Source organism: Condylura cristata, unplaced genomic scaffold (assembly GCF_000260355.1).
Source record: "Condylura cristata isolate star-nosed mole 26May11 unplaced genomic scaffold, ConCri1.0 scaffold00020, whole genome shotgun sequence".
NCBI classification, from domain to species: Eukaryota; Metazoa; Chordata; class Mammalia; order Eulipotyphla; family Talpidae; genus Condylura; species Condylura cristata.
In genome coordinates, this window is record NW_004567121.1 from 8,557,204 (window position 1) to 8,583,112 (window position 25,909).

A 25,909-nucleotide genomic window follows, 5' to 3' on the forward strand; every position below is an offset into this window, starting at 1 on the left:
AAAAGGATGTCTTAGATGAACTCCACAGATTCAGGTTTTGTGGACTCCACCCCCACTCCTGGCACCAAAACTACAAATCCTAGCAACACCAAAGGGAGCACTGCTAGGACCCAAGGGCAGAACTAAGCAGCCATTTTGAGATTTCTGGCTCTAAAGGTGGCCATGTTGGGCTGAGGCTCTCTCTCTCTCTCCCTCCCTCCCTTGGCCTCATGGCTGGTCACTTGGCTGTTGATCTGCTTTCAGTGTACTATTGGAGTTCCAGGTCAGTGGAACTGGTAGGACGCATTCGTTAACTTGTATTTCTCTTCTTTCCATGGGTTGTTCCTTTTCTTTTTTCCTTGTAAATAAACCCATTATTGATCTTTTTCTGTGTGTCTGCAGTGCAGTTGAATCTTAAGTGCATGGATGAGGACTCACAGATAGTCAACCCAATTCACATTGGGTTGTCCTGTAACAACTCAGTCAGGGGCTTCCTTCAGCCAGGCACTTGGCTGAGACAGAAACACTTACTGTGCCTCTTATTCACATGGATGTTTCTGGCAGGACAAATGGATTCCCTCCATGACAGCTGACTTCCTTTCTCCTAAAGGGAAGCTGCCTGGCTCTCTGAAGACTAGGTTGGCAGGTCACTGAGCACCACCTCTACTGTGTTGTTTATATGGATTGACACAATTGTTGTATAATGGATCAACTAGTAAAGGCTTGAATCTTGAAAGCCTTGTCTCTTCCACAACTGCCAAACTACCATCTTTGTGTGAAAACTGTCATAGACAACACATATTTCCCTGTACTTCACTGGCTGTGTTCCAGTAAAGCTTTATTTGCAGAAACAGGCTGCACCCCAGACTTGATTTGTAGTCTGTGGTTTGCTGACGCAAACCATTAGTCCCAGCAGTCCCACGGTCAGTCTAGGTTAAGGGGAAGAATTTCCCATGAACAGAGTAAGTGTGGCGAGGACCTGAAGGTGACCATGTGGGAGGTCACCTGGCACAGTGAGACTCAGGGCCTCAAGACAAGTATGAGTGGCAGACCGCCATATTGATAAGGAATAAGCACTTACTTATGGTCATTCCATGTACATGAAACGGTATTGGGAATTAGGGCAAACTGTCTTGGCTTCCTCGGTCACTTAGCTTTGAATAAAGGAGGGGTGCCACCACAAAGCCAACAGCTGACCAGGGCTGTGGCCTCCCCCAGCTCATCCCACTCTGAGAGTGATGTCCCCATAGCCATAGTTCTACAGGTAATGCTACTATTTTTTCCTCTCTCTAAAGCAACACAACCCACGAAGAGCGAAATGAAGCTATTTTCCTTATACTTATCCTTTATGAATTCACATCAATATTGCTAATATTATTAGGGCTGATGTGAATGAAGGGGAAGTTGCAGGAGAGGGAGTAGAAAAACAAAGGAAGGCAAAAGGTGGGCAGGGGCTGTGGCAAGCTCGGAGGAGGGGAATGTGGAAGATGGGGAGTCCGTGACATACAGGACGTAGTGTGTGCGGTGGACAATGGCCAAGAGACCAGGTTTGCCTTTATAAACACTGCTAACAACTAAAGAACAGGGGTTAATGGGCTCAACTCACACCACAGGCCTCTGGCTTTGCACGTGGCACCCTAAGGCAGGTAGCCGTAAACCCTGGGGCTGCGAGCTCCTGTCATAAAACCCAGATGTCATGTCGAAGCGGGCGAGTGCCTGTTGGTTGGATTTTATATGAAGAATTCCCTGTGACCCAATAACAAAGGAATCTGGTGAAAGTGAATCGGATTTTCTAGCATGGGTAGCCATGCTATCTTTCTGGACTTTGGCTTTGCTGTCTCCTCACCTGTCAGGCTCTTTTTCCGTTAACATGTTGCAAATTCAAGGTATGAAGAAACTGGAAATGGCCTCATTCAGCATGTTATTCTGCCTTAGCAGTATCATCTCTTTTCACTGAGGCCCCTAAAGGATACAAAGACTATTTCTTCAAGACATTTTGGCTGTCTCTAGGCCCCCCCCCATTGGATTAAATTCCACCTTCACTGAGGGGTGATGTCTTCCCATGAAGTCCTGGGTTCCAGGCACCTTTTTGGGTGCCCTGCTCAGCCTCTCAGGGAGCCAGTGCTGCATAGAATAAAGACTTTGTGTTTCTGTTTTTTTTTAGACTGAAAGGAAACTTTCCAATTTTTCTGACTTCACTTCAGTTTGTTATTTGTAATGGCAAAAGTTATTAAAATTCCAATATGGAAATTTGCTTAATAAACAGGAAGGGAATTTTGGGTGACCCCACTGAAAATTAACCCTGTGCTTGCCAGTGCTAGTGTGTAGGAGAACAGCTTTGCCTGTTCTAGCCAGCATCTAGCAGGGTTCTCGCTATGCAATGCTCTTATTATTACTGGGCTGTTGCTCTGAGCTTCTGTTATATGTAACATATGCTTTTATAATATCAAACTTGAAATAAAAAACAGACAGAGAAATCGGTCACATTCTATAAGACCTTTGTAATCACAGATTTACTTTTGGATAGCAACATTGGTTCATTCATCAATTGTTTATTGAATGTTTATTTCTGTGGAGTAATAAAAAAAAAGCAAATTGAGCTTAAAATCCATGGAGACAGAGGAATAAGGTATACAAACAAAGGCAAGAGAGAATGAGAAAACATTTAGGGGGAAGGGACAGGTTGCAGAATTTCAAAGGAGAATGTGTGCTTGGCCCAAAAAAGGTACAGAGGAGAAGTATCTTGGAAGAGCTTGGACTTCAAAGTTGGGCTTTGGCAAAGTCATCACAGATTTTTGACATGCTCCTATTTAGAAACGGAACCTCCATCCCTGGAATGCTGGTGGGCTCTGTGACCAGCAGAATACTGTAGTATCCATTCATGTCTGTTTCCAAACCATGACCCTAAGATTGTCGGTCTCCTCTTGTCTTTTGGATTAGCTGATCATGGAATACTCTCTCTGGTAGCTCTGAGCCTCCCTGTGCTGTGAGAGCCTCATGTTGGAGAGTCTACATGTAAGCACTCCAGTAGAACACCTCAGCTGGCTCAGCTAACCCACTCAGGCCCAGGAGCAGAGGCCCACAGAGATAGTCAACTGAAACAGCAGGGTTTCCACTAGCAAGGAAAAGCGTCAGTGCCACCCCAGAGTGGGGATGTTGTAGGCAAAGCTATGGAGCTATGATAGAGCAGAGATCATATTCAGGCATTGAATGTTGGAGACACTGGGCTACCTATAGTCAGTACAAGGAAAACCAAAACCAGTGTGTCTTTAAAGACTAGAGATTCTGAAGGTCATGTGTATGCTTTATGTTTTCCAGTAATGAAGTGTCACTAAGATTCAATATATTTTTAACTTTTATTATGGAAATTTGTCAACATAAACTGATAATAATATTGTACACATCACAGGGCTGGGCCTTAAAGCAATGGCTTTCTAATTAAGTAGAATTATTGCTATTTGCTAGTCTTTTCTTTTGCTGTATTTTAAGGCAAATCTCATACCTTAAATCAGTTTAACCAGGAATATTTCAGTATAAAGTTCTAACAAATAAGTACTTTAGAAATACACCATGAAACTACTTTCACCTTAAAAAACTAGCAATCTTAATATGAAGTCCATCCCATGGCCAGATATTTTGTCTTCTTATTGGATTAAATACACAGTCCTGGGTTTCACACTTTCAGTATTTCCCTGTATGATTTACTGTTTACCTATTGGTAACTTGTTTTTATTTTCTGAATATGTTTTTCTTTTTAAGGAAGTGAAAATAAAATACCAGTAGAATGTTTTTAAAAGAGAATTGCCCCAAACTATGATGTTATATTTGGGGGAGGGGGTGTCTGGAAGGGGCAAGGAGTCCCGGAGTGATAAAGTGACTTCCTGACTGTTGTTATTATATATTACATTTCAAGAAAAATTTTACTTAAGTGGGTCTCCCTGATGGTGCAAGGAGTTAAAAAGCAGCTCTTTGAAGCTATCCACAGTCACTGCAGCACAAGTTCAACCCCCAATCAGGGAGTTTACCCACAAGGAAGCAGCAGACCTCTCCTCTCCCTCCTGCTTCTCCCCTCAGCAGTGTATTTCAGTCAGTCTGCCTGTTCTGTTGCACCTGCACAGGCACAGGCGGGAAGGACTGCTGCCCCCTGTCGGTGTGGAGATAGTACTGACATAGTCTTCTCTGGGAGAGGCTCACGCCTTATGAATGGTTAGATTGTTGCTGATTTTGGACAGCAGAATCCGAAAGAGACCAGGAGATTCCACAGTGGGCTCAATCTCCCTATGTGTACCCTCAGGTCTGTGCTCGGGACACTCCCTACAACAGTCTGATACCCATGCAGGTCTTGTGCCTAAGGATCTTGATTTCCATAGCTGGGCTAATGTTCCTGTTAATCTCCTCTACCCCCACCTCCTTCTGGATTCTGCGCTAGTCTCCTGGTGCCTCCTTAGGCTTTCTATTCTTCCCTCCATCAGTCTCTAGAAGATAAAAACATCATCACAATTATTACCTAAAATGTATATCCTGAACCAACCCAAAGAGAGCACTGGTTTCTACTTGCTTTAATCTTCTTCCTTAATAATAATCTGGTCCTTGGACAAAAGCAAATGGATTTTTAGTTGCTTTTTAAAATCCTACCCCTACTGCTTTTTCCCTAAGGGTTTATAAACATTTCCCTACCGTCCTTTGATGTGCAGCCTGTCTTCTTCAGGATGGAATCTGGCACATTGTGCTGTCCAAGTCATTGCTTCCTTAGACCCAGCTCACACTTGGCTCCATTCTAGTTCACCATCTGCCCAGTCCAACTGCATTGATGGAGAGCGAATTATATGGTGAGAAGGTGGTTAGCACTTAGCACTGGGAGGCATCAAACAGTGACAAGTCAGATGAGGAAAAGAGGTAAGCAGGGAGCTCAGAGCTCGTCAGGATAGAAACGTCCCTGAAGGTAGCTTCACCTGGAGCTCCTTTTGTAGACCACGCCCACACATTAACTAGAGCAGCTGCTCAAGGTCAGTTAGTTCTCCACACCACCGCGCACGTTTTTATTCATCCTCTGGATTGGAAGAGGCTAGTACTGAGAGCAGTTTTAACTCTCCAGCCTCTCATTAGTTTCATGAAATGTACCTGGATTACAAGAGCACCAGGATGCATTTGTTCTACAAAGCCCAACAGAATTACCTGCTCCTGCTTTCTGAAAGACTTTGCTGTATAGGAGTAGCTTGGAGGGAGATGTTTTCCAGGACTGCATTTCTGAACCCAGACTGTGAAATCTTTTAACGTATCACTAAACACAGCATTGCCAGCGGCATCACTAAGTACAATGTGGGGAATGGAGGAAATACCAGAGACCACTTTATAAGCCAAGGCAGAGCGGCCCTGTGCTGGAAGGAGCAAGGTGGGGGAGGAAGGCAAGTGTTGGTGCCAAAGAGGAGACAGCGGGGCAGTCAGGGAGCCAGGTTGGGGCGAGCGCGCGGGTGAGGAAGGGAGAGAGGGCGAGACCGGAGCTGGGACAGGGCAGCCAAATCCCCTCTCTTCCTCTGGCCAAAGGAGGTTTCCCTTTTGGATGCCTTCTGCCCCAATCTGGGCTGCCCGATCTGGGCTGCCCTCGCGAGTTAGGCTGTGCCCGGCTCAGGGATCCTGGGCGGCCTGGCCTTGAAGCCGGGGAACTGAGGTCCCGTCGAGGCGTGTGAGCGCCAGACTTTGGGCACCTGAGGCAGCCTCTTGGCGTGCAGCCCCTCGGCTGCGCGCCAGCCCCGCGGGTTCAGCCCAGACAGGGATGAAAAGAGGACCCGCCCGCGCCCCACTCTCTTGAGCGCTCAGCTCGCTGCTGCAGCTCAGCTCTAGCCTAGCGCTTCTCTGCCTGCCCACGGTGCAGCAATGCCTGCCTCCTCCGCGCGGCCCGCCGTCCTGGCCCTGGGCGTGCTGACGCTGCTTTTGCTGCTGTGCATGGGCCCAGGTAAGTACGGGCGCAGCAAAGCTCAAGGGAAAGAGATCCGCGGCTGGGTGCAGGCGTACAGACCCACCAGCCCAGGCGAGGGCAGGAGATAGTAGGCAACTTTTGGGTTTTTTTCACTGGGATGAGGGGAAAGTGATGCGCCTGGGCAAGCAGTGACAAGATCAAGGGCAAAGGCACAGTTTTACCTCTGATAACCCTGGAAAGGATAAGGGCCGAGGGACCCAAGGAGGCTCAAGAAGTGTTTGGGGCTTAACATAAGGGACAAGGGGGTAACAGGGGCATTAAGCTGGTGGTGCCCTCTGGGCTGAGAGAAGGCAAAGGGCATCATCACCTGATTCCCTTCCAACCCGTCACAGCTGGGTCAAGTCAGGTGGGCAAAACTGCCAGATCTCACATTCCACATAGGGAAAATGGTGATATTAGGATAAAAATAATCCATAGTAGAGGGGGGAAAACCCCACAATGATCCGTTTGCTTTTTCCTTCAAATGAACTTAGTGTGGTGTCCAGTTATATAGGGGTAACAGCTTCAGGGAGAAATGCTTACGCCTCTCTTCCGTACCCATTCTGCAAGTGGGTTGAAAAATTATGGTTCAATCTCTGTAAAAAGTACACATCCAAATACACCCAAAATGAGGTCGTTTGCTGGGTGTGCAGACCCTGAACCCTGGGAGTCGATGCACCCCAACTTCAGACGAGCAATCTGAATAGTATTTTTATCTGGACTATGCCGTGTCAGCATGTCTGGTCCTTCTTGGTTCCAGGAGAACAGACTTAGAACTCTGGGAGGCAGGTCCTGAAACCCCACATCTATGGCTAAGGGTCTGGGGCGGGAAAGCTTAAGAGACCTCCCAGGGGCGGGTGATTTTCTCCAAATAAGCAGCCAGCCACCATGTAATGGAAAAGGAAAATGGTCTTAATCGCTCACCTCTGTAAGTCACTTATCCTAATGAGGCCTGGAGAAGCTGCCGCCTGTTGGGGTGAGGGAAGAACACAGAGCCCTGGAATTGCTGGAACATGGGGGCCTGTGCGGTGAGCATTGCTGTTATTCCAAGTCACCATCACAGGGGAGGCTGAGCACTATTACCCCATTACCTGGGTCATCTGCCTCTCCCCTTTATTCCCACTATTTTAAAAAGCACATGTAACTAACGGGAGTGAGCACTGACTAGAAGCCATTCCTTTTCATGACATGTTTTTTTTCTTCATTCATGCCAAGAATGTAGTAAAAGGCATCTGTTAAAATACCAGTGAGCCGGAATGTGAAAGATCTTATGACAGAAAATGAAAATCTGTAGATCTATGAGTCTCAAAGGTGACTCTGTGTGACATCCAAAAATACTTAATACAGAAACTCATCACTGCCTAGCCGTGATCAGTTTATTAACAGGTAACATCTTCAAAGGGGCACCTGTCATTCTGGATCTGCTGAGAGATCTAATGCCATGTAACTAGACCTAATAAAATTAGGATGGCCCCTGTGGCAGCCTAGAAAGAATAACTGGTGATGTGGAGGGTAAAAATAATCCATGCAACAGGAAAAAAAAAAAAAAAAAACACTGCTATTCATTTGAGCTTTATTCTGCTTTTCAAACAAATTTAGCATAGTGTTCAATTATATGTATTAATATTTGCAGTTCAGTGTCTAGTAATTGGATCATGGTGACATTAATAATTCACGCAGGCCTTTCGGTTACATAGCTGAGAGGTGGGGAGGCTTCCTTTCTGGAGCAGTAGTGACACACGTTTGCTGCCAGAAATTGAAGCCACATCACAAATGCCTAAACCCACTGTCTATTTCAACATCTGGCCACGTTTTATTCATTAATTGTTAAGTGCTTTTACAGAAGGCAAACAGATGGAGGGATGATACTTAAATCTGTATATGTGACCCTGCAAGTTGTTGGAGATTGACAAATGTTAAGATATTAATGATTTGCTAATATTAGTGCCAAGGAGTATTTGTCAGCGTTAGCAAATGTTTTTTAGGTTTACTTCATTTACTCTTAAGGATGGAAGAGAAGTAGTCCCACCCCACTTAATTAAATAAACCCCTTGACAGTGGCCGGGCCCTGTGCTCCTCTCTGCTTCCTTATACTCAGAGGCCTCCAGCAATGCTTACTGGGCAGCCCCTGCATGAGACCTACTCCCTGTCTGGGTGTGTGTGGGGGGACCTTATTCATACCCGAGTCTATGGGCTAGTGCCCCCTGACAGCTGTAGTTCTATGCTAAGAGTTTCTTTTATTTCCTTTTATGCAGAAGAACTGGGTATGGCCCACAGATGTGGGGAGTGTGAGGCTTCACCAGCGACAGAGTGGGGAACCGAACAGGCAGAGCCACTGAAGTACACTGCTGAGTGGAGCAGTGGGGGAGATGAGAGGTCTGCTGCACCTTATAGGTCAGCTCCCTGGCTGGGGATCAAAAGTGGCTGCTGACAGCTTCATAGTGCTGATATTTAACCACTTGCGCCACCAGGGAGGCTCTGCCTAGAAATTTCATTTCTTCAGGTTAAACATCTAAATTCTCATTTTTTTCTCATATTACACATTTGGGCCCTTGTCCTTCCTGGATTCTGCTCTGATCACAACTCCAGGTTTTCTGTGACCTTCTGAAAGTGAGATGCTGTGACTGAACCAAATACTAGAGGCTGGTCTGATGGGAGCAGTGACAGGACAGAGACAGGACAATTGTCTTCTTTCTGCAAGCTGCTGTCCTTTTATTCGTGCAGCTTCCAACTGCAATTGCTTTTTAAACAATCACATCACCAAAGACTGACAGGAACACAGACAGTGCTGCATTCTCCATCAGCTGCTGTTTGCTGCACTTAGTCACTGTCCGGCAGATACCCGAGCTTCCCAGGGGAGATATGAGGGTGACACCGCCTCTGCCCTGTCCCCCCGCCCTTCAGTGGTCCCTGGAGAGCCTTTGCAAACAGGCCCCTTGGCCTGGCACATCTACCCTGAAGGCACTTGGGTAGCTCTCCATTCAGATGCCCATGGGCAGCTCAGGGTGAAGTGGTTATTTATAGTCATGGGGTATGCTGACAGGCTTGAGCCGAGACCTTTGAATTCAAATTTAGTAAGTACTGGGCACACTAATAAAACACATCTGCAGATAAAACTTAGCTCTGGGTCACCAGTTATGGCCTTTGATTACACGTGTTTTCTCTTCCCTCTCTATCCCCAGCCACAATGGGGGATTTAAGCAGGGGTTTTTATCCACGTCCCAGAGACCCTTGAAAAACTGACAAAGCTATGACCCCTACTCTCAGAAAATGTTGGCCTTGCAGATATGCAAATGCAGGTCCTGGGGTGCCCATGAACGGACACTAAAAGTAGGTAGCCTTGTCTCCATCCTGGGGCCAGGTGCCAGCCCCTTATGGTTGAAGATGCCCTGCTTATTATTGGGGAGCCAGGCTTTTATTCCCATCCCCCTTAGGAGACAAACCCTATGATTTTATGGAACAGGTAAGAATCAGAGATTCCTCTAGATCCTCAAATCCATTCACCAAATGAAGGGGTTGTTCGAATAGACCAAGCTATGTTATTTCCTATTAAAATGATTGGGTTAAAAATAAACTTTTGTAAAATAAGAAATGATTGGGTTAATAGGAAGATTTTTAGCCACACATCTGGACTGAAATTTTTTTTTTGGACTGAATTTTTAAGAGTTAAGGCATCTTCTTTGGCTTGTGTCCACACAACTCCTGTCTGTCTGGCTCTGACTAGTTTCCTAAGAAACTAAGAAACCAGTTTCTGCACTGACATCCTGCCCTGAATCCAGTATGCTGCCATCTCAATATCCTTTACTAACTATATCTGCAAAGACCCCACTTCCAAATAAGTTCGCAGGGATTCCAGGTAGATATGAAACTGAGGAGATGCTATTTAATCCCCTACACCAAGTCAGCAGGGCAGATGGTCACCCTCAAGCAAGCCATGGGGGCCGAGGGAACAATGTCACTTTGCCTAGGACATAGCCTGAACATTGGCGGCCTTGGTCAGTCATGACTCCGTCACTGACCTTAGCCACTGAGCACCCTGAACTGCTTTTGTTGCATGTCCGCTGCAGCTGGGGTTCAATACCCATCACCACCCAGGTGCTGAGTCATAATACAGGAAGGCAGTGAACTTTACCGACTTTTATTTTTGTATTTGAGAAGTCAGAGTATAGCACAACCCTAAAACTGATTTCTACTTTTGTTCTTTTAGATGGCATAAGTGGAAATAAACTCAGACTGATGCTTCAAAAACGGGAAGGTGAGCGGACATGGGGTGGGTCGGCGTTGCATTCTTGAAATGGAGTAGGAGGTTGAATGTGTTCTCTGGAGTCTTGTATTTGGAAAATCAAAGGTGTTCACACCTTCAAAGGTTAGCAGATGTCATAGCAGGAGCATAAAAGACCGGGGGTGAGGGGTGGGAGGTGGGGGGAATAATGAACAACTATAAGCCAGCCAGAGACATTTTACAGTGGAGAATGGGATCAAAAACAGGGGGGTTGGGGGGATGCACTGGACTATGGTGATGGCACAGGGGTGATTTGGTGATGGGAAGCCCACGGGGATTACATCCGTGATGGAAAAGGCACAAAATAATGTAAAAAAAAAAAAACTATATTTAAAAACAAAAAAGGTTAGCAGATGTAAAGGGTCATTTTGTGGGTATGAGGTGCACTTTTTTATTGCATAAATATTATTGTGCCCCCCCTTCCCAGGGCTCATCACTCCAATTCCTTTCCTTCCCCATCTCCCAAGCAAGCACAGCCCTCTCTTGATCCCATATGCAATGGTCGCACAGCTGTGTGGCCCCGGGCATCTGGCTGTACCCCAATGCAGCCCCTCATGGGCCTGGGTTGGGCAGAGGGGATGGCTGCAGAAAATGAACGGCTTTGCTTCTACCCGGTGCCTTCAGAGTTGAAGGTGAGCTTGTGCCCTTTTATCTGGCTGCACCCAAACAGGAGTGCTTCCTGTCAAGGAGCATGGGAGATTGATGACCACAGTTCATGTAGAAATGAAGTTGAGAGTACTACCATCTCATGCATGATGGGACTGGCAGGTGGGAGATAGCCCAGCGATTTACGCCAATGAGAAAATAAATCATTCTTTGTCTTTTGCGGGGTGGGGGATTAATCATTTCAGCACCTGCTCCGACTAAAATGGCAAAAGTGGCTGTTGATGAGAACAAAGCCAAAGAATTCTTAAGCGGCCTGAAGCGGCAGAAGCGGCAGCTGTGGGACCGGAGCCGGCCAGAGGTGCAGCAGTGGTACCAGCAGTTCCTGTACATGGGCTTCGACGAGGCGGTGAGTGTTCTGTCCAGTGGGGTAGTGTGGAGGGGACAGAGGCAAGAAATGGGGAAATAGGGCACAGAAAATAAGGCTTCATTACTCTCTCCTAGAGAACGAATCTCCATTCTATGCCACGTGCTCTCATTGCTTTACCTTACCATTAACAGATGGGCATCAGCTGGAAATTTCCATCACATTAGGCCCAAATAGGAATGTCTCCCAAAACGTGTCCCAAATGAACGGGAATTAAATTCATCAAGAATCTAATTTTCCTAGAACTTATTAAACTTAATGGATGTTTTGCTTGGGTGTCTTTTAAGTATCTTACAACCACCCCAAAACATTTTCAACTTTTCCACAAGAAATGTCACTAACTGCAAGACTGATGAAAAAACCTATGAGGATAATAGAGATGAAAAGTGACTTTTAAAGAAAGACGGGTCTTTGCAGATGCTTTGGGAAAATGTGTCCATGCATTTGCAGGGAGAGTTCCATCACATATTCAGGAAGCATGAGTGAGCATCGGTAGTAAATTAAGGGAAAGGAATACTTGTAATCACACAGTCCCCGCTTGGAGCAGGGATGGCTGTGACATCAGCACAGGAAAGCGGTTAGATTCCACCCGCAGACACAGGTCTGCAGAGCAAGTAGTGGGGCTACAAGAACCTGGCCTAGGAGCAGCCTCGCTCTCTGAACCCTGGCATGGACATCCAGTCTGCTGCCCAGCCAGTAACCAGATGAAGGGTGGCATCTGCAGCTGGGGTAGCAGCAAGTGTTTTCAGTGGACCCATGATTCATATTGCTAACAGAGGTATATATAAAATGCTGCATTTGGTGAGAAAACTAATTAAGCATTTCTAGAGGCTGCATGAAAATGAAATCATTTGTAGCTTTTTCATGATTTCCTTTCCATTCCTAACCATTGGACATATGGGTTGTTCCCTGATTATCTCAAATATAATCTTTTTATGTGCAAATAGCTGAATGGTTATAGCCAAATTCTGTGCCAGCCACGATTCTAAGTGTTTATATGAATTAACTTAACATTCACAAATCAAGTAACAGTCCTGTTATTTGTATCCTTGTACAAAGATTGTGCTTTGCTTAGTTTTACAATCTGACCAGCGGAATTCCTAGGGCAAAAGACAGAACCACATTTCAGGGTCTTATGGTATTGTCATTTACATGCTCAGTTAAATCATGGAAGAGAGCACCATTTTTCTCAAAACTTTAGCATCTGGTATACTCATTGACAACTTATTTTAAAAGTATATTTATTTGATAAGTGAAATATTTGATAGATGATAGTGCTTCAATGATATGCAAATCTTAACTACCAGCATTTATACAATAGTTCATGAAGGTGGGTATGAAGCGTTTATCAGGGGAAATGGTTAAAATCATCTCTGGTGACAAAACCAGGATACAGGTAAGCATCAAATAAGATAATTATATCTGCATGGAAAACAGTAGGAGGATAATACCCAAATATCAGTGGTGGTTGTCACTGGCAATGGCATTCTCCCCCTTTTCTTTAAACTGCCCCATAAGATGTAGGTTTTAAAAATGCCTGCATAATTTCTATTTGTAAAACACTTAAAAATTGCTGAACAAATACATTTTAAGTCAAAACCTCAAACAAGATTTTAAAATGAGAATACAAGGAACAAAATTGTCTCACGGTAGGAAAAAATGCAGTAATATGAGAAAACTAAGTACTCCTTCCAAGGCAGAGAACTGAGAAGGGCTCAAGAAATGAGCAAGACCCCCGGCTGAGCAGATACAAGGGGCTCCCAGCTTCATGGCGTGCTCAGATACCAGTATTCTAATTACAATAAGATAGATTCTGAGACTCAGCCACCGTAAAATTTGATCTAAGAGGCATGGGGTGATGCCAGTGAATTTGCATGTGTAACATTCCTAGTGCCTCAGATGAGCGGGTTCACTAACCAGAGTTGGAGGAAAATTGTCCCTGAAGTCCAAACTTGAAAAAAAAAATTGTTTATGCATACAAGAAGGGGGTACAGGCCAGAGGTATGGGGGTGAGAGGGTTCACCAGTCAGTGTGGGGAGCAGAACAGGCAGATCCACTGAAATACACTGCTGAGGGGAGCAGCAGGTGAGACAGGAGGTCTGCTGCACCATGTGGATTAGCTTCCTGACTGGGGAATCCAACTGCTGCAGTGGCTATAGAGACTTAACCCCTTGTTCCACCAGGGAGGCCCACAAAGCCCAAACTTTTAGGGAGGCTCCAACTGCCCCAGGCCCTCTTGCTCTCTCTCTGCCTCTTTGCCCTCATGTTATGTATCCTTGCAAGTCCTCTTGCACCTTCACCACAATGAAAGTTAGTACATGTGAACACGATGGCTGTATATAGGGTGGTGGTCTTAGATACCTGGTGTGTAGCGAGCTGCACCACCTTGGCTTGTGTGATTACACTCTGATTTCATGCAACAAGATCACCTAAAGGTGCCTTTCCCACAACGTGTCCCATGGGTAAGGACTGCACAATTAATAACAAAAACTCACTATAAACCTGACCATCATGCACCACTTCTTCACCTTCAGTCTTCCTTCCTTATTCTACAGCAACTGCCTTGTTTTTCATGTCTCTCCCAAAAGTTAGGCTGCAGCTTTTTTTCCTTCATCTTTTAAGAGGTAAGGTTTATAAAGAAAAGGAAAAGGAAAAAGGAAATGAGAGGTGCCTGCATAGTCAAAGGCAGCCAGGAGAGCTGGATCTTGCCTCGCAGCAAACTGCAGACTTCTCGAAGAAGGGAATTCAGCTGGCTTGTTTGGGCATCCCTCCAGTGCCCAACTCAGGACCTGGAACTTAGTGCCCCTGGATAAGTGTTTGTAGAATGAAAAAGTGATGTGTGCATGCTTGCACCAACACCACAGGAAAACTCTGCCCAAGGCTGTAAGATGCTGGTGCAGGGGGTGAGTTAATTCAGACATTTATTAAGCATCAGCTGTGTGCCCTAGAGCCACAGGGATAGGAAGCTAGGGCAGTGAGTGCCCACCACCATGAGATGTGTAGGGTGGGTCAGGCCATGTTGTCACTGTGTTTGGTAAATGTTCATTTTACTTACTGAAAAAGGAAAATGTTTAAACCCGGCTCCTATGACGCAACTTTGAAAGGCGTGGTTATATATTTCCTTGGAGAGTAGTTCTGGCCAGCATTCTGTAGCAAGTTGTGTTGACCTGAGTACAGGAACAGCTTGACAAGGAATTGTTCTGAGGAAGGGTGGTTAATCACTGAAGAAAAAAACACCAGAGAAAAGCCAAAGGTGAGAAGTGGTCGCTGTCGTTCTCTTTTCCTCCAGAAATTTGAAGATGACGTCAACTACTGGCTAAACAGAGGTCGGAATGGACATGACTACTACGATTACTACCAGCGTCACTATGATGAAGAGGCCGTCGGTCCCCGGAGCCCGCACAGCTTCAGGCATGGAGCCAGCGTCAACTACGACGACTACTAACCACAGCATGACAGCGTGGCTCCGGGACCCCGCAGTGATCCTCCTCAAATGTCACGCGCTCTTCAATTCCTGTCATGCTTTGTCTCAGCTGATCTTTTCTACCCACTTCCTGTGACCAGGAGAAAAGCAGCAAAACAAATATAAATGCCTTTGATATTTCATGCCAAGTCCCTAACAACACATATTTCAGCTAAAAATAGCAATAAAGCATTTTGTTAAAAAGAAGTCTCGGAATTTATTTGGATGAAAATAAAGTTGATGAGTTTTCATCCCCTGAAAGTTTTTGAAGCTCAAATATCATCTGAGAGACAACTCTCTATTCACATCCCAACAGTTACCCTGGTGAATCCTCACTGCTACCCCAGGCAGGCGCTGGGTCTTCTGTTTGACTACTTATCCACGTTACCATGCGAGCTATAAAACCAGCAAGAAAATTTATTGCAAATTATTAGAGGTTACAGAATGTGATGTGTAGGTTTCTAATTATTCTACAAGTCTTTGAGAGCTTTTTGGGGTTCCAGGCCCTGAGCTGTGGCTGACCTATTTAGTGTTATTATCCAGGAAACAGAAATTAATAGAAAAAAAATCTGAAGTTTGGTTGATTTGAAAGCCTCACTTTGCTAAAAATTTGAAACATTTCCAATGATTCAAGAACGACCACAGGATAGACACTGAATCACATTTAAACACTAAGTGAATGAAAGAGAAAAGTGGGGCAGGGAGGGGAGGGAAGGGAGGCGGTGTGAGGACCCACACCATGGCTGGCAGGAGGGTGCCCATTCACACCAGCAGCGCAGAGGGGAGAAAGGTGGGGAGGGGCCACAGGCCCTCTGACAGTCTAATGGAAGCTGGTTTTCTTTCTCAGAATAATGATCATTTTGCATGTAGTCTGAGACCCACTTCCACTAACAACCAAAGGTACTAATAATAAATTAACAAGTTGGACTTAGTAGGAAAGTGTTTATGGACAATCATAGCATCTGCACATAAACACTTTTGCTTCTTCCTTTGGAACCCTAGCCTCTTTTTAAAAATGTGTGGTGAAATAAACAGAGCAAAGAATTTACCATTTTTATGTGTGCAGTTCAATGGCATTAGGTACTGTCACATGGATATACAACTATTACCACCCACCTCCAGACCTTTTTTCATCTCCCCAAAATGTTAACTGTTAGGGGTGAAAAAAAGACAATGCCCCATCTCTTCTCCCTGTCTGGCACCCAGCGTCCTGCTGTATTTATGAACTATTCCAGGTATCTCAGGTAAGTGAGCTCACACACTAACTTTCTTTCATATCTATTTCTCTTACAAAAATGTCTGCAAGGTTCATGTATGTATACTGTGGCATGTGCCAGTTTTCCTTCCTTTTTAAGGCTAAAAAACATTCTATTGCATGTTCATGCCACATTATATTTATCCATTCATCTGCCAAGGCATTTGGGTTGCTTCAGACTTTTTAGCGAGTGTGCATAATGCTATGAATATGGGTGTGTGACCATCTTTGAGTCTCTGTTTTGGTTATTTTAGGTATATACCCACAGGTATAACTGCTAGGTTAGAAAGGAATTGTTTAATTTTTTATGCAAACTGCTACTGTTTATTTTTTTTAAGCAACCGCTATACATGTTTTCCATAACAGCTACACTGTTTTACATTCCAACTTTAAACCTTTTGTTTCTTGTTGACTTTTGGGCCAGGTCAATCCCCAATGCAAAGTTAGAGAGGATGGAGAGAGGAGTGATGGAAAAGGCATCGTTGCTTCCCTGTTTAAAAAGGAGTGCTAGTCATGCTTCTGTATTTGCTGGAATTTTTTTGTAGATTCCTTTCATCAAGTTAAGAAAATTTCTATTTTTAAAAATATGCCAAGAATTTTTTTAATATTGTATGAACATCAAATTGTATTTTATCTATTGAGATAACTTTTCCTTCTCAGTTTATTACAATGAATTCTATTAATAAAATTCTAATTTGAATCCATTGCATTTCTGGAACAAATCTAACTTGATCATGATACTTATTGTTACATCTGGCCAAGTAATACTGGCTCAGCATTTTTGCACCCATGTCCATGAAGACCGGCTCATAGTTTTCTTTCTGGCCCTGTTCTGATCACATTGGGTGTGAAGGTTATGCTGGTGTCATAAAATGAATTGGGATTATTTTCTTTTCTATTCATTTGTGCCTTTTAAAATAATGAATCTTTTGTCCTCAAACATGTTTTTCAGTTCCCTTCCATCTACTTCTGTGAATCATTTATAACAGAGCTTAGCCTTATTTTTTTTTCTTTAAAGGAAAAGTCCTTAATACTTTTTCCTGCTGGGTATTGTACCCCATTAGTTTGATGTGAAAAGTTAGATAATCAGGACTTCTAATTTCAATTATAATTTCTCCTTTGACCCATGAGCTGACCTATGAGTGTTATTAAATTTTCAAGGGTATGGATTTTTCTAATTATCTTACTGGCCTTGCTTTAAAAAAAAAAAAAAAAAAAAAAAAAAACAACTCAATTGCTTTGTGGTTAAAAAAAAAAAAAAAAAAGTGCAGCCAGGCCCTAATCCTCTGCAGTGCACTCAGGTCAGCTTCATGTCCAAGCGGGGCAACCCGACAGGTGCTCCTCACTTTTCCCAAACCTCAGGTGCGACCAAGTCTACCAGCTCAACGATCACACTGTTCAATTCACACTTTCTATCTCCATACTGATCTTTTAGAAGGTGGCCTGTTTGATATTCCAGTTACTGGTTAAGTATAACAAAATCTATGTTGATGGGTTTGACAGCTTTTCCTTACACCTGTCAATCTGCTTCAAAGGCGGCCATATGAAAATTCATGTGGTATATACAAATTTAGAATCATATCTTCCTATTGAATGGAACTATTTATTAAGCCGTGAATTTCCTTATCTCTAGAAGACTTCTGGCCTGAATACACCTTTGATATTAATGTAACACACTTGTCTCCTCTCGGAGGGTCTATCTGGTCTATCTTCTCTGTCGTTTGGCCTCTCATCTCTCTGCATGCTTTGGGTATGGCGTTAGTAACTGCCAGTTAGTGCTCTTTAATATATGCTGAGTGAGGCCTGACCACACTCAGGAAGGGGAAAATGGGTCACTGTTTCATTTTGACATGAGAGGAAAATGGGGTTTAATGACAGACACCTCTGGGATACACAGTGAGTTAAGAACAGAACAGGAATTAGAAATCAGATCGGGGGGCATTCCCACATATTATTCCTCCCCAGGACAAATACCATCTATGTCAGTTCATCCATAAATTCTCCCAAGGTAAAACTTTTTTAATAATAATAAAAAAAAATTCACCAAGGTAAGGTCCACTTCCCTCCAAAGTAGACCTTATGTACCAATCTATTTTCCTGAGCTTGTTCATCGCACAAAGAGCAAACCAATGTTTTCTCTACTCGGCCATGGCCCTGGCTGCTGGCTGCCCCCTGACCAGGCTTTCACTGTGGCCAGTGGTGGGAATTTCAGGCCAGGTCAAGTGGGAGCTTGTTCAAGCTTGGTGGAAGGTCCTTGGGCAAGTGCTTCCCAAACCTATCACCTCACTCTGTGGGTTCCTTTTTAAATCAAAAAACACTTTGCCTTTACAGATCACAATAATTCTCCAGGGTTTTACAAACCAGCTATTTTCATATAAAATGTATTCTTCAATAAAGGGCAAAAATCCCACCATGTAAAGATGTTGACACAAGATAAAGATTAGAAATGGGAGATGGCCCCCATCTTTTTAAAGACAAGATTAAGTAGACATCTGGGGGAGAGTGGCCAGGCCATCTGGGGAACCCAGGCTAGGGGCTGTCATGCCTGCAGTGACCTGACTGTTCATACACAGGGAGGGCTGTCTAGAAAAAGAAGTCTTTGTCTTGCTCGCTGAGACCCTCAAGGGCACAACTAGAACCCACGAGCCGCTGCTTAGCGAAGCTGAATTTAGCTCAAAATTCCAATGGAATGGGCTACTTCACAGAGCTAAGTGCTCCCAGCAGGGCGTGTGCATATTTCTTGATTGTTTATAGAAATTTCTGTACTTGAGGATTAAAGTTCTTAAAAGCATGAGACTGAGGTATACATAATGGTGACTTTCATGCCCACTTCTCCATCCCTGATGAGCCTTTACAAAAAGATCCAGCACCCCATTCCTCTCAACTTTGAGAGACATTTCCTCTAAATGTCTCGTTGATAAATTAGAGCATGCACCTGGTGTCAGAGGAGGCCTACTATAAGCAAAGATTTAAGTCAGATCCAGAGTTTCCTAGAACACACAGAGTTGTGGGTTTCAATAAAAGGTCAGCTGATAACACCAAGGCCTTCAGAGAATACACGGAACTCATGGAACTATAAATACACACACGCACACACACAATCACCATATCATTGGAGTCACAGAGGAGGAGAAAAACAGTGGAGCTGAAAAAAATATTCCAGGTTGGGGGAGTGGGGAGCACACAAATCATTCAAGATGCAAATGAAACCTTAGGAAATCACCAAGGACTTCCCAGATTCCCTAGTCTCTCTCATGAGACCAAACCAGAACGCATGGGCATGGTCCGACCAACATTCGCTCAACAGGACAAACAGGTTGAGAACAAAGTCAAGTTCATGCAGAATTTAGAGCTAACACCCACAGCGGCCGCCCGCCCATGCCAGGCAGTGATGCAAGGTGCACCAGGGTGCCCACGGAGTGGCCCTGCCTGAGTCTCCTGGATCAGAGAGCTGGGTTCAGTCTCCAGGGGTGTGCCGTTACATTCAGTACATTCCGCGTCATTTCACCTTGCTTGAGTCTGCCTTGACTGTCACTGCGGAGGCTGTGCGACCATTTTATCCCTGCATGTGAAGGCTGTGACGCCCAGACACCCATCCCAAAACGCAGGGGAGACCCTCCACACGTGTCTATGTGACATGCACAGATCCAGTCCGAGCGAGCAGGGAAATACCCTCCTCTTCACTCACATGACAGTTTACCAACCTAATTTTCTTCTTAAAATCGCCAACGTTTTTCTTAGCAATCCAACAATGCGCCATGCAGTCAACCTTTTAAAACTGAAAGTGAATTTCAATATTTTATTAAAATAGCATATTTAACCACTGTCAACGATGAATATGTTAACTTTGCCCACCCCCCACCCCCTTAGGCAGCACGACACAGTAGTGAGTTCAAATACCCTTGATCGTGATAACCAACAGAAATATTTCAAAGTCAAGTTTACAACTAAAAACTAGACCTTGGAAAAATTCTGAATTGAAAGAAACATAAAGCTATCAAATTAATTCATTTATCTTCCCAAAGAATAAACGCCAGTGCACCACCCACCTGACAATACTGCTCGGTTTGTTTGTGTTTTTTTTTTTTTTCTTTATGCATAGTATAATGTCTCATTTGTAAGTACCCACTTTTATAAATAAAATCAACATTTTCACCCCATTTAATGTTCCTTTTCAGCTTCACAAAGAAACCAGTAAATAAAACTGTCAATGACAGTCACGACATAAGCTCTCACAGCAAGATAAAAAACTTGAAAATATGCAGAGATGCATCTACACTATTTTACATAAAAAGACAGATTTAAAAAGTGCAAGGCAAAATTTGCAGTTTTTGAGGGGAGTTTTTAGGCACATCCATTTCTTTAAAGCAAGCTTCAGAATGAAATTCCAGTTTGTTCTTCATGACACCTTTGAAAGTCTTTCTTTAAAAAATATTTAAAGGAAATTAAAACAAAAAAATACATCCCATCAAGTGTGAAACAGGGCGTCTCCAGTCCCAGAAGTGAGGTTTTCAGTTATGGCGTGTCCGTCCTTTTTTTATTCTTGCAGGCTTTGGTTTGGGGATGTACTGATTATTTGCCTGGTATTCAAGTTCTTTACGGAAGTAGTGAATTGCTTTGTTTAAGCCTTCTTCTAGAGGCACCTGTGTGAAAAGAAAGTGAGAGTGAGTGGCACAGGCACAGCCGGAAGAACAACAGGAAGCGTGGCCTGTACTCGGCACTGCGGCGCATCGGGCGGCCCTCAGAGCAGGGCATTCTCAGAGCGTCTTTCTAAAGCTGCTACAGAAGTGCTGTGTAATTTGGCAGATTACACACCTAAATGCCAACCCTCCTACCTGAACTACCTCTTGCTGGCTGGTATCTACTCCTATCTCAAAGGGCACCTTAAGATGCTCACACAGTGCTCCTCTCTTTCGTAAAAGGCAGGGCTTGCGAAGGGCGCCTACCTGGCTGCCTCACTGTTCCACAGGGGTTTGCTCTTTGCACTTTCATCCCCACTGACGAAGAGGCTGAGCGTGAGAGATACAAGATAACCCACAAAAAGCAAACTTAATGTGGAGCTATGCTGCAGCAAACAGGAAGCAAAAGCCAAATCAGCTCCCCATTAAAAGAACAAAAGGAGATATTGATAGGGGAGGCACTGCTCACCGGCATCCTGAACTGTCTGGGAGAAGGGGACACCTGTAATCCTGGTGCTAGGGATGGTTTCAAAATACTACCCCTAGGTATAAAAATATATCAAAGTTTATTATCAAATCAAACTTCTTAAAAATATGGGCAGGCCAAGGGGATTGCAACGGAGATGGAAAAATGCACAAAATGATGTAAAAATAAACTTATATTATAAAACATATATATATATGTTTTATATATATATATATATATATATATATATATATGGGCTGGATGCCACCTCTGCTTCAAAAAAACTGCTCTAGGCCCTCCCTGGTGGCGCAAAAGGTTAAAGCACAGCACTGAGAATCTAAAGCCACTTCCGCATGAGTTCAATTCCCGCCTGCCCAGGAGGTGACCACATGGCGCGGCAGACCTCTCCTGACCCGCCCGCTGCTCCCCTCAGCAGTGTACTTCGTTGATCTGCCTGTTCTGTTCCCCGCTCTGTCTCTGGTGAAGCTTCTCACTGTTCCTGAGCCTCTGGCCTGTACCCCAGCTCTGTATGCACAAATAAATAAATCTTTAAAAAAAAAAAAAAAGCTGCTCGAAGCACACACATGTGGGGAAATTAAGATGGGTCGGAAGGCTCCTTCTCTGGGCCAGGCTCCTCCAAAATGTCCTATGAAATGAAACTACTAGTAGGAAGAGATGATGTTCTTCTAGAACGTTCACCATGGAATGCCTGTCCTCTGGGGCTGGGTGTCTCCGAGAGCAGCCGCAGAGGTTTTGCACACCCACTGTATACACACACCTCACCTACTGCACAAGAGCTAGTGTGTGGGAGACGTACATTGAGGTTTTTTCAACATATTAAGCTTAAAACACAGGTAGGCTTACTCTGCAGGAATTGAAGACATATTCCTTATGAAAGCAAAACTGTTGTCGTTTGCTTTACACAGTTGGGATTACTGTATATTGGGTTTGTTAAATGTGGGTATGATGTTATCTTTATCTAAGTCAGTTTCTATGACCATCAGCAGATGTTCAGACCTGCAGAGCGCCAAGTAAATACAGACCACACTTTACTCAGTCTCATCCCTGACGCTCTGGCCTTCTCATTATTTAACTCTAGAACAAAACAGACACCCCACTATGCTACTGTACTCCAGGACCTTCTACCCCTCAAAATAACAGTTACAGAAAAACATTTCTTTGAACTCCCTTTATCTGCCATGAGTCAGAACCTCCAAAAAGAGCTCAATTATCAGAAACCCCCTTCCCAGGAGTTTCATCAACCAGGAAAGAGAGAATCCTGACACTGGAGACAGCAAAAACTAACAAACTTGGTCATAAGCTGTCTCCCTTTATTCTTCTAAGGGCCAGTACCTTTCCTAAAAAGCATTTATTTTCCTCTAAGAGACCTCGTCTCCTCTGCCCTTTCCTTACAAAGATAGTTTTTAATTCTGAATTCTGAAATCACCTTCCGGAGTTACTATTTTCCATCGGGCATTTCCTATGCACACCTAAGCTATACATGCCCAGTGAACAGCTGTCTGTTCCTCTCATGTGAATCCATCTTTTATTACAAGGGTTTTGGCTAAAACTCAGAGGCAGGTAGAAGGGACATGGTTTTCCCTTCCCCACATTCACAACTATGTACACCTTTTCAAAGTAAATAGCTCTTAGCTGTTCCCCCATTCCTGTATATGACCTGATAAAGGTGGTGGGGGCGGCCACAGGGTGCACTAAGGACACCCCAGCACTTACTGAGCACCTGGCGTGTGCCCAGTGCTGACACACACAGCCCTCAGAGAGCTCACATTCTAGCAGGGCCCTCTGGCGAGAGCAACAGAGACATGAGGGAAGCGGGTGAGCTTGGGCCTGCAGATGTGGTCACTGTGGACTCAGGAGGTGGCTCTGCACCCAGCCCGTGGCCAGGAGGCCCCAGACGTTAAGTGGCTCTGGGGGTATGCCAGCCTGGGGAACATAGGCCCAGGGAGGGGCATCCTAGGACAAGGGAGAAGGATGTTACAGCCTCTCAGAGGTCCTGGGAGTCTGAGTTCATCCAAGAGCAAAGGAAGGTGTGGAGGCACAGTGTGACAGCCACATGCATGGGAACTGGAGAGTGCTGTCCGCCCTACCGCAGCCTCGCCCACCTCACACGCCGCCAGCCTGGGCCCTGAGTCAGCAGGGTGGCCAGGGCTGTGCAAGACTCGGGGCACGGGACATGGCCCTCAAAGTTTCTTCACAGATAAAGTCATGTGCATGGGTGATTTTACAAAATCAGAGTTGCTATCTCAGAACAGAGAACAAGAGAAACAGGATGAAAAAGCCATTGAATGGCCTGGAGAAATCCCCGTGTGCCCAGATGCCAGAGACCCCCAGCTCCACAGGGAGTCCCTCCATGCCCACCAGCACCTGCTACCCCACTCCAGAGTTGGAGACCCTGCCGGCAGCACGACCCAACACTTACCACAGGTTCCCATCCCAGCATCAGTTTTGCTTTTTTGATATCTGGTTTTCGTTTCTGTGGGTCATCCTGGGCTTCAGAGAGAAACTGAATCTCACTTCCACTACCTGAGTTATTCAGGAAAAAAAAAAACAAGGTAAGAGGGCGTCACAAATCACAAGGGGTGTGATGTTTTCACACGTATCAGAGTGAAACCTATGTGTGCCATGAATATGGTGCACCCTGAGCCCCACCATCACCCCACCATATAAGGGGCTGTACTTCTGGCCGCAGGAGAAACAGGTAAGGGGCGGGTTACTTGGCCTTCAGGCCCTGCCCACCCTGCTGGCTCCGGGCAGCCCACCTCCCTGCCACCAGTATACAGCAGACACACCCTGAGCAGGACCCCAAAGTAAGTAAAAAAGCCAATCTGGCAATACTGATGCTCCCAGTAAGCGACACAGGGGTGGCTCAAGCCCTGCAGGAGCCCCTCATGAAATCAGGTGACCTTGAACTTGTTTAAGAGGTAGAGCACAGGGGACCAACACAGGTGGTTCCTGGCTAAAGCCACTTTGCACCTGCAAGAAGCTTTGGGCAACAGCTAAATATCTTACTACCTGCTGGAGACCACATGCAGAAGGACGGAGCCATTTGCTTGCACAGTAGCCATATCTACTGGGCTGGCCCAGACCCTGCTGGTCAGCTGAACCAGAGCCCACCAGCCAGCCCTGAAAGAGAAGGCCCCAGCAAAGGCTAGTCCCTATCACAGAATCTTGAAAAAACAGTACAGCTGCTGCTTAAGGCAATGTGGTCTGTGTAACAGTCAACTCACAGAACACAGTAAGTGGCCTACTCAGGCTCAGACCCACGCTTCTCAGTGGACGTGGACCACCTGCAGGCCCTGTCAAAAGGCAATTCTGGTCCAGGCGACACGGTGCTGAGAATGTGGGCCCACAGGGGCCTCTGGGAGGCTTCAGATGCTGACACCCCAATAGGGCTATGACGGGAGCACAGTCCTGCTCAAGTGGATAGGGAAGGACACGCTGGGGAAATGGATGTCTCTGGAAGCTGCTGAAGTCACGAGATGTGCTTTATGTCTAAAGAAGTGCATCCCGCCTCTGGCCCAACTGATCTAACCATGCCGTGGGCAATGGCTCTGCCAGAAAGTCAGTCCAAATGACAGTCCAGTGAGTCAGTGAGGGATCCTTCAAAGGACCCTGAATCATGCCCACCCCATGTGAGAAAACCACACTCCACTCTAGTTGGAACTTGACTCAATCTCAGTCAACTCTGGAAAACAGACAACTCTCAAGAACCAAATATGCCAGCGCTCCAACAGGCCTACAGATATAACAAAGCGAACACACTAAAGCCAGCTACAAACGTCAATCATCAACCACCACACCTTTATGATACTCAGTTGTGTACCTGAAATCACATACTAGCTTCCCTAAGAATCCTTAAGCAAACCCTTGGGCACTAACCTGCACCTAGTTCTTGTTGGCAATGAATCTGGAGATACAGACTACCCATTCGGTCTGACCCAAGGACATGAATGCAACAGGACTTTGCAACTATTGAGAAAAAGAAACAACTGAGGATAAAAGAAGGATGTCTAGGCCTTCCTGGTGGCACAAGGGGTTAAGTCTCAGCACTATAAAGCTATCAGCAGATACTGTAGCATGAATTCGATCCCCAGCCAAGGAGCTGACCCACATGGTGCAGCACATCCCTCCTGCTGCTCCTCTCAGTAGTATACGATGGATCCACCTGTTCTCCCCACTCTGTCTCTGGTGAATCATCTCACTCCCACACCTCTGGCCTACACCCTACCCTAGCTCTTGTATACAGGAATAATCTTTTTTTAAAAAAGAGCAGGGGGCCCTCCCTGGTGGCGCAGCGGATTAAAGCACAGCACTGAGAATCTAAAGCCGCTTCGATCCCCGCCTGCCCCGGAGGAGATCCACATGGCTCGGCAGACCTCTCCTGACCCGCCTGCTGCTCCCCTCAGCAGTGTACTTCCTCCATCTGCCTGTTCTGCTCCCCGCTCTGTCCCTGGTGAAGCCTCTCACTGCCCCTGACCTCTGGCCTGTACCCCAGTTCTGTATGCACAAATAAATAACTTAAAAAAAAAAAAAAAAAAGAGCAGGATGTCAGTGACCTGCCATAACACAAGGTACACCAGGACTTAACATGGGTTCTCCAGGATATGAGTCTGCCATCTCCTCAGAAGGTTGGTGTTCTGAGTGAATCTGACTTTCTTACCCCAATTCTTGCCTTTCAAACGTGGCTTAAGCAGCAGGTCACAAACCCTGAGTTTTGAGGCAACAAAATGGCTCACCCACTGTATGTATACAAACTAAGGTCAACCCAAGGTTGAGAA

The 25,909-nt window shown here is 45.2% G+C and overlaps 2 protein-coding genes across 4 annotated transcripts in view; one reads left to right on the forward strand and one right to left on the reverse strand.

Moving 5' to 3' along the window:
- Positions 1-5,806: 5,806 nt before the first annotated feature.
- On the forward strand, positions 5,807-14,979 carry LOC101621429 (chromosome unknown open reading frame, human C2orf40). Its single transcript, XM_004686192.2, has 4 exons — positions 5,807-5,932; positions 10,143-10,190; positions 11,069-11,229; positions 14,537-14,979. Exons 1-4 carry the CDS (start codon positions 5,854-5,856, stop codon positions 14,690-14,692), a joined length of 444 nt encoding a protein of 147 aa, XP_004686249.1. The 5' UTR covers positions 5,807-5,853; the 3' UTR covers positions 14,693-14,979.
- Positions 14,980-19,742: 4,763 nt separating this feature from the next.
- The window catches only part of UXS1 (UDP-glucuronate decarboxylase 1), a 78,863-nt gene continuing 72,696 nt past the window's right edge, over positions 19,743-25,909 (reverse strand). For 2 of the 3 annotated variants that reach the window (XM_004686194.1, XM_004686193.1), the window contains exons 14-15: positions 23,551-23,654; positions 19,743-20,608 (exon numbers count right to left, since the gene is read on the reverse strand). In XM_004686194.1, the coding sequence (XP_004686251.1) occupies positions 20,477-20,608; positions 23,551-23,654 (236 nt within the window). In that variant the 3' untranslated portion in view covers positions 19,743-20,476. The remainder of the gene's footprint in view (positions 20,609-23,550; positions 23,655-25,909) is intronic. The other variant, XM_012727610.1, reaches the window with a different exon arrangement.

Excerpts from the sequence above, each read along its gene's own strand:
- LOC101621429 (XM_004686192.2), top strand. The coding sequence starts at position 5,854 with ATGCCTGCCTCCTCCGCGCGGCCCGCCGTCCTGGCCCTGGGCGTGCTG. Across the intron at positions 5,933-10,142 it reads GCTGCTGTGCATGGGCCCAG|ATGGCATAAGTGGAAATAAA; the intron begins GTAAGTACGGGC and ends TTGTTCTTTTAG. Across the intron at positions 11,230-14,536 it reads ACATGGGCTTCGACGAGGCG|AAATTTGAAGATGACGTCAA; the intron begins GTGAGTGTTCTG and ends CTTTTCCTCCAG.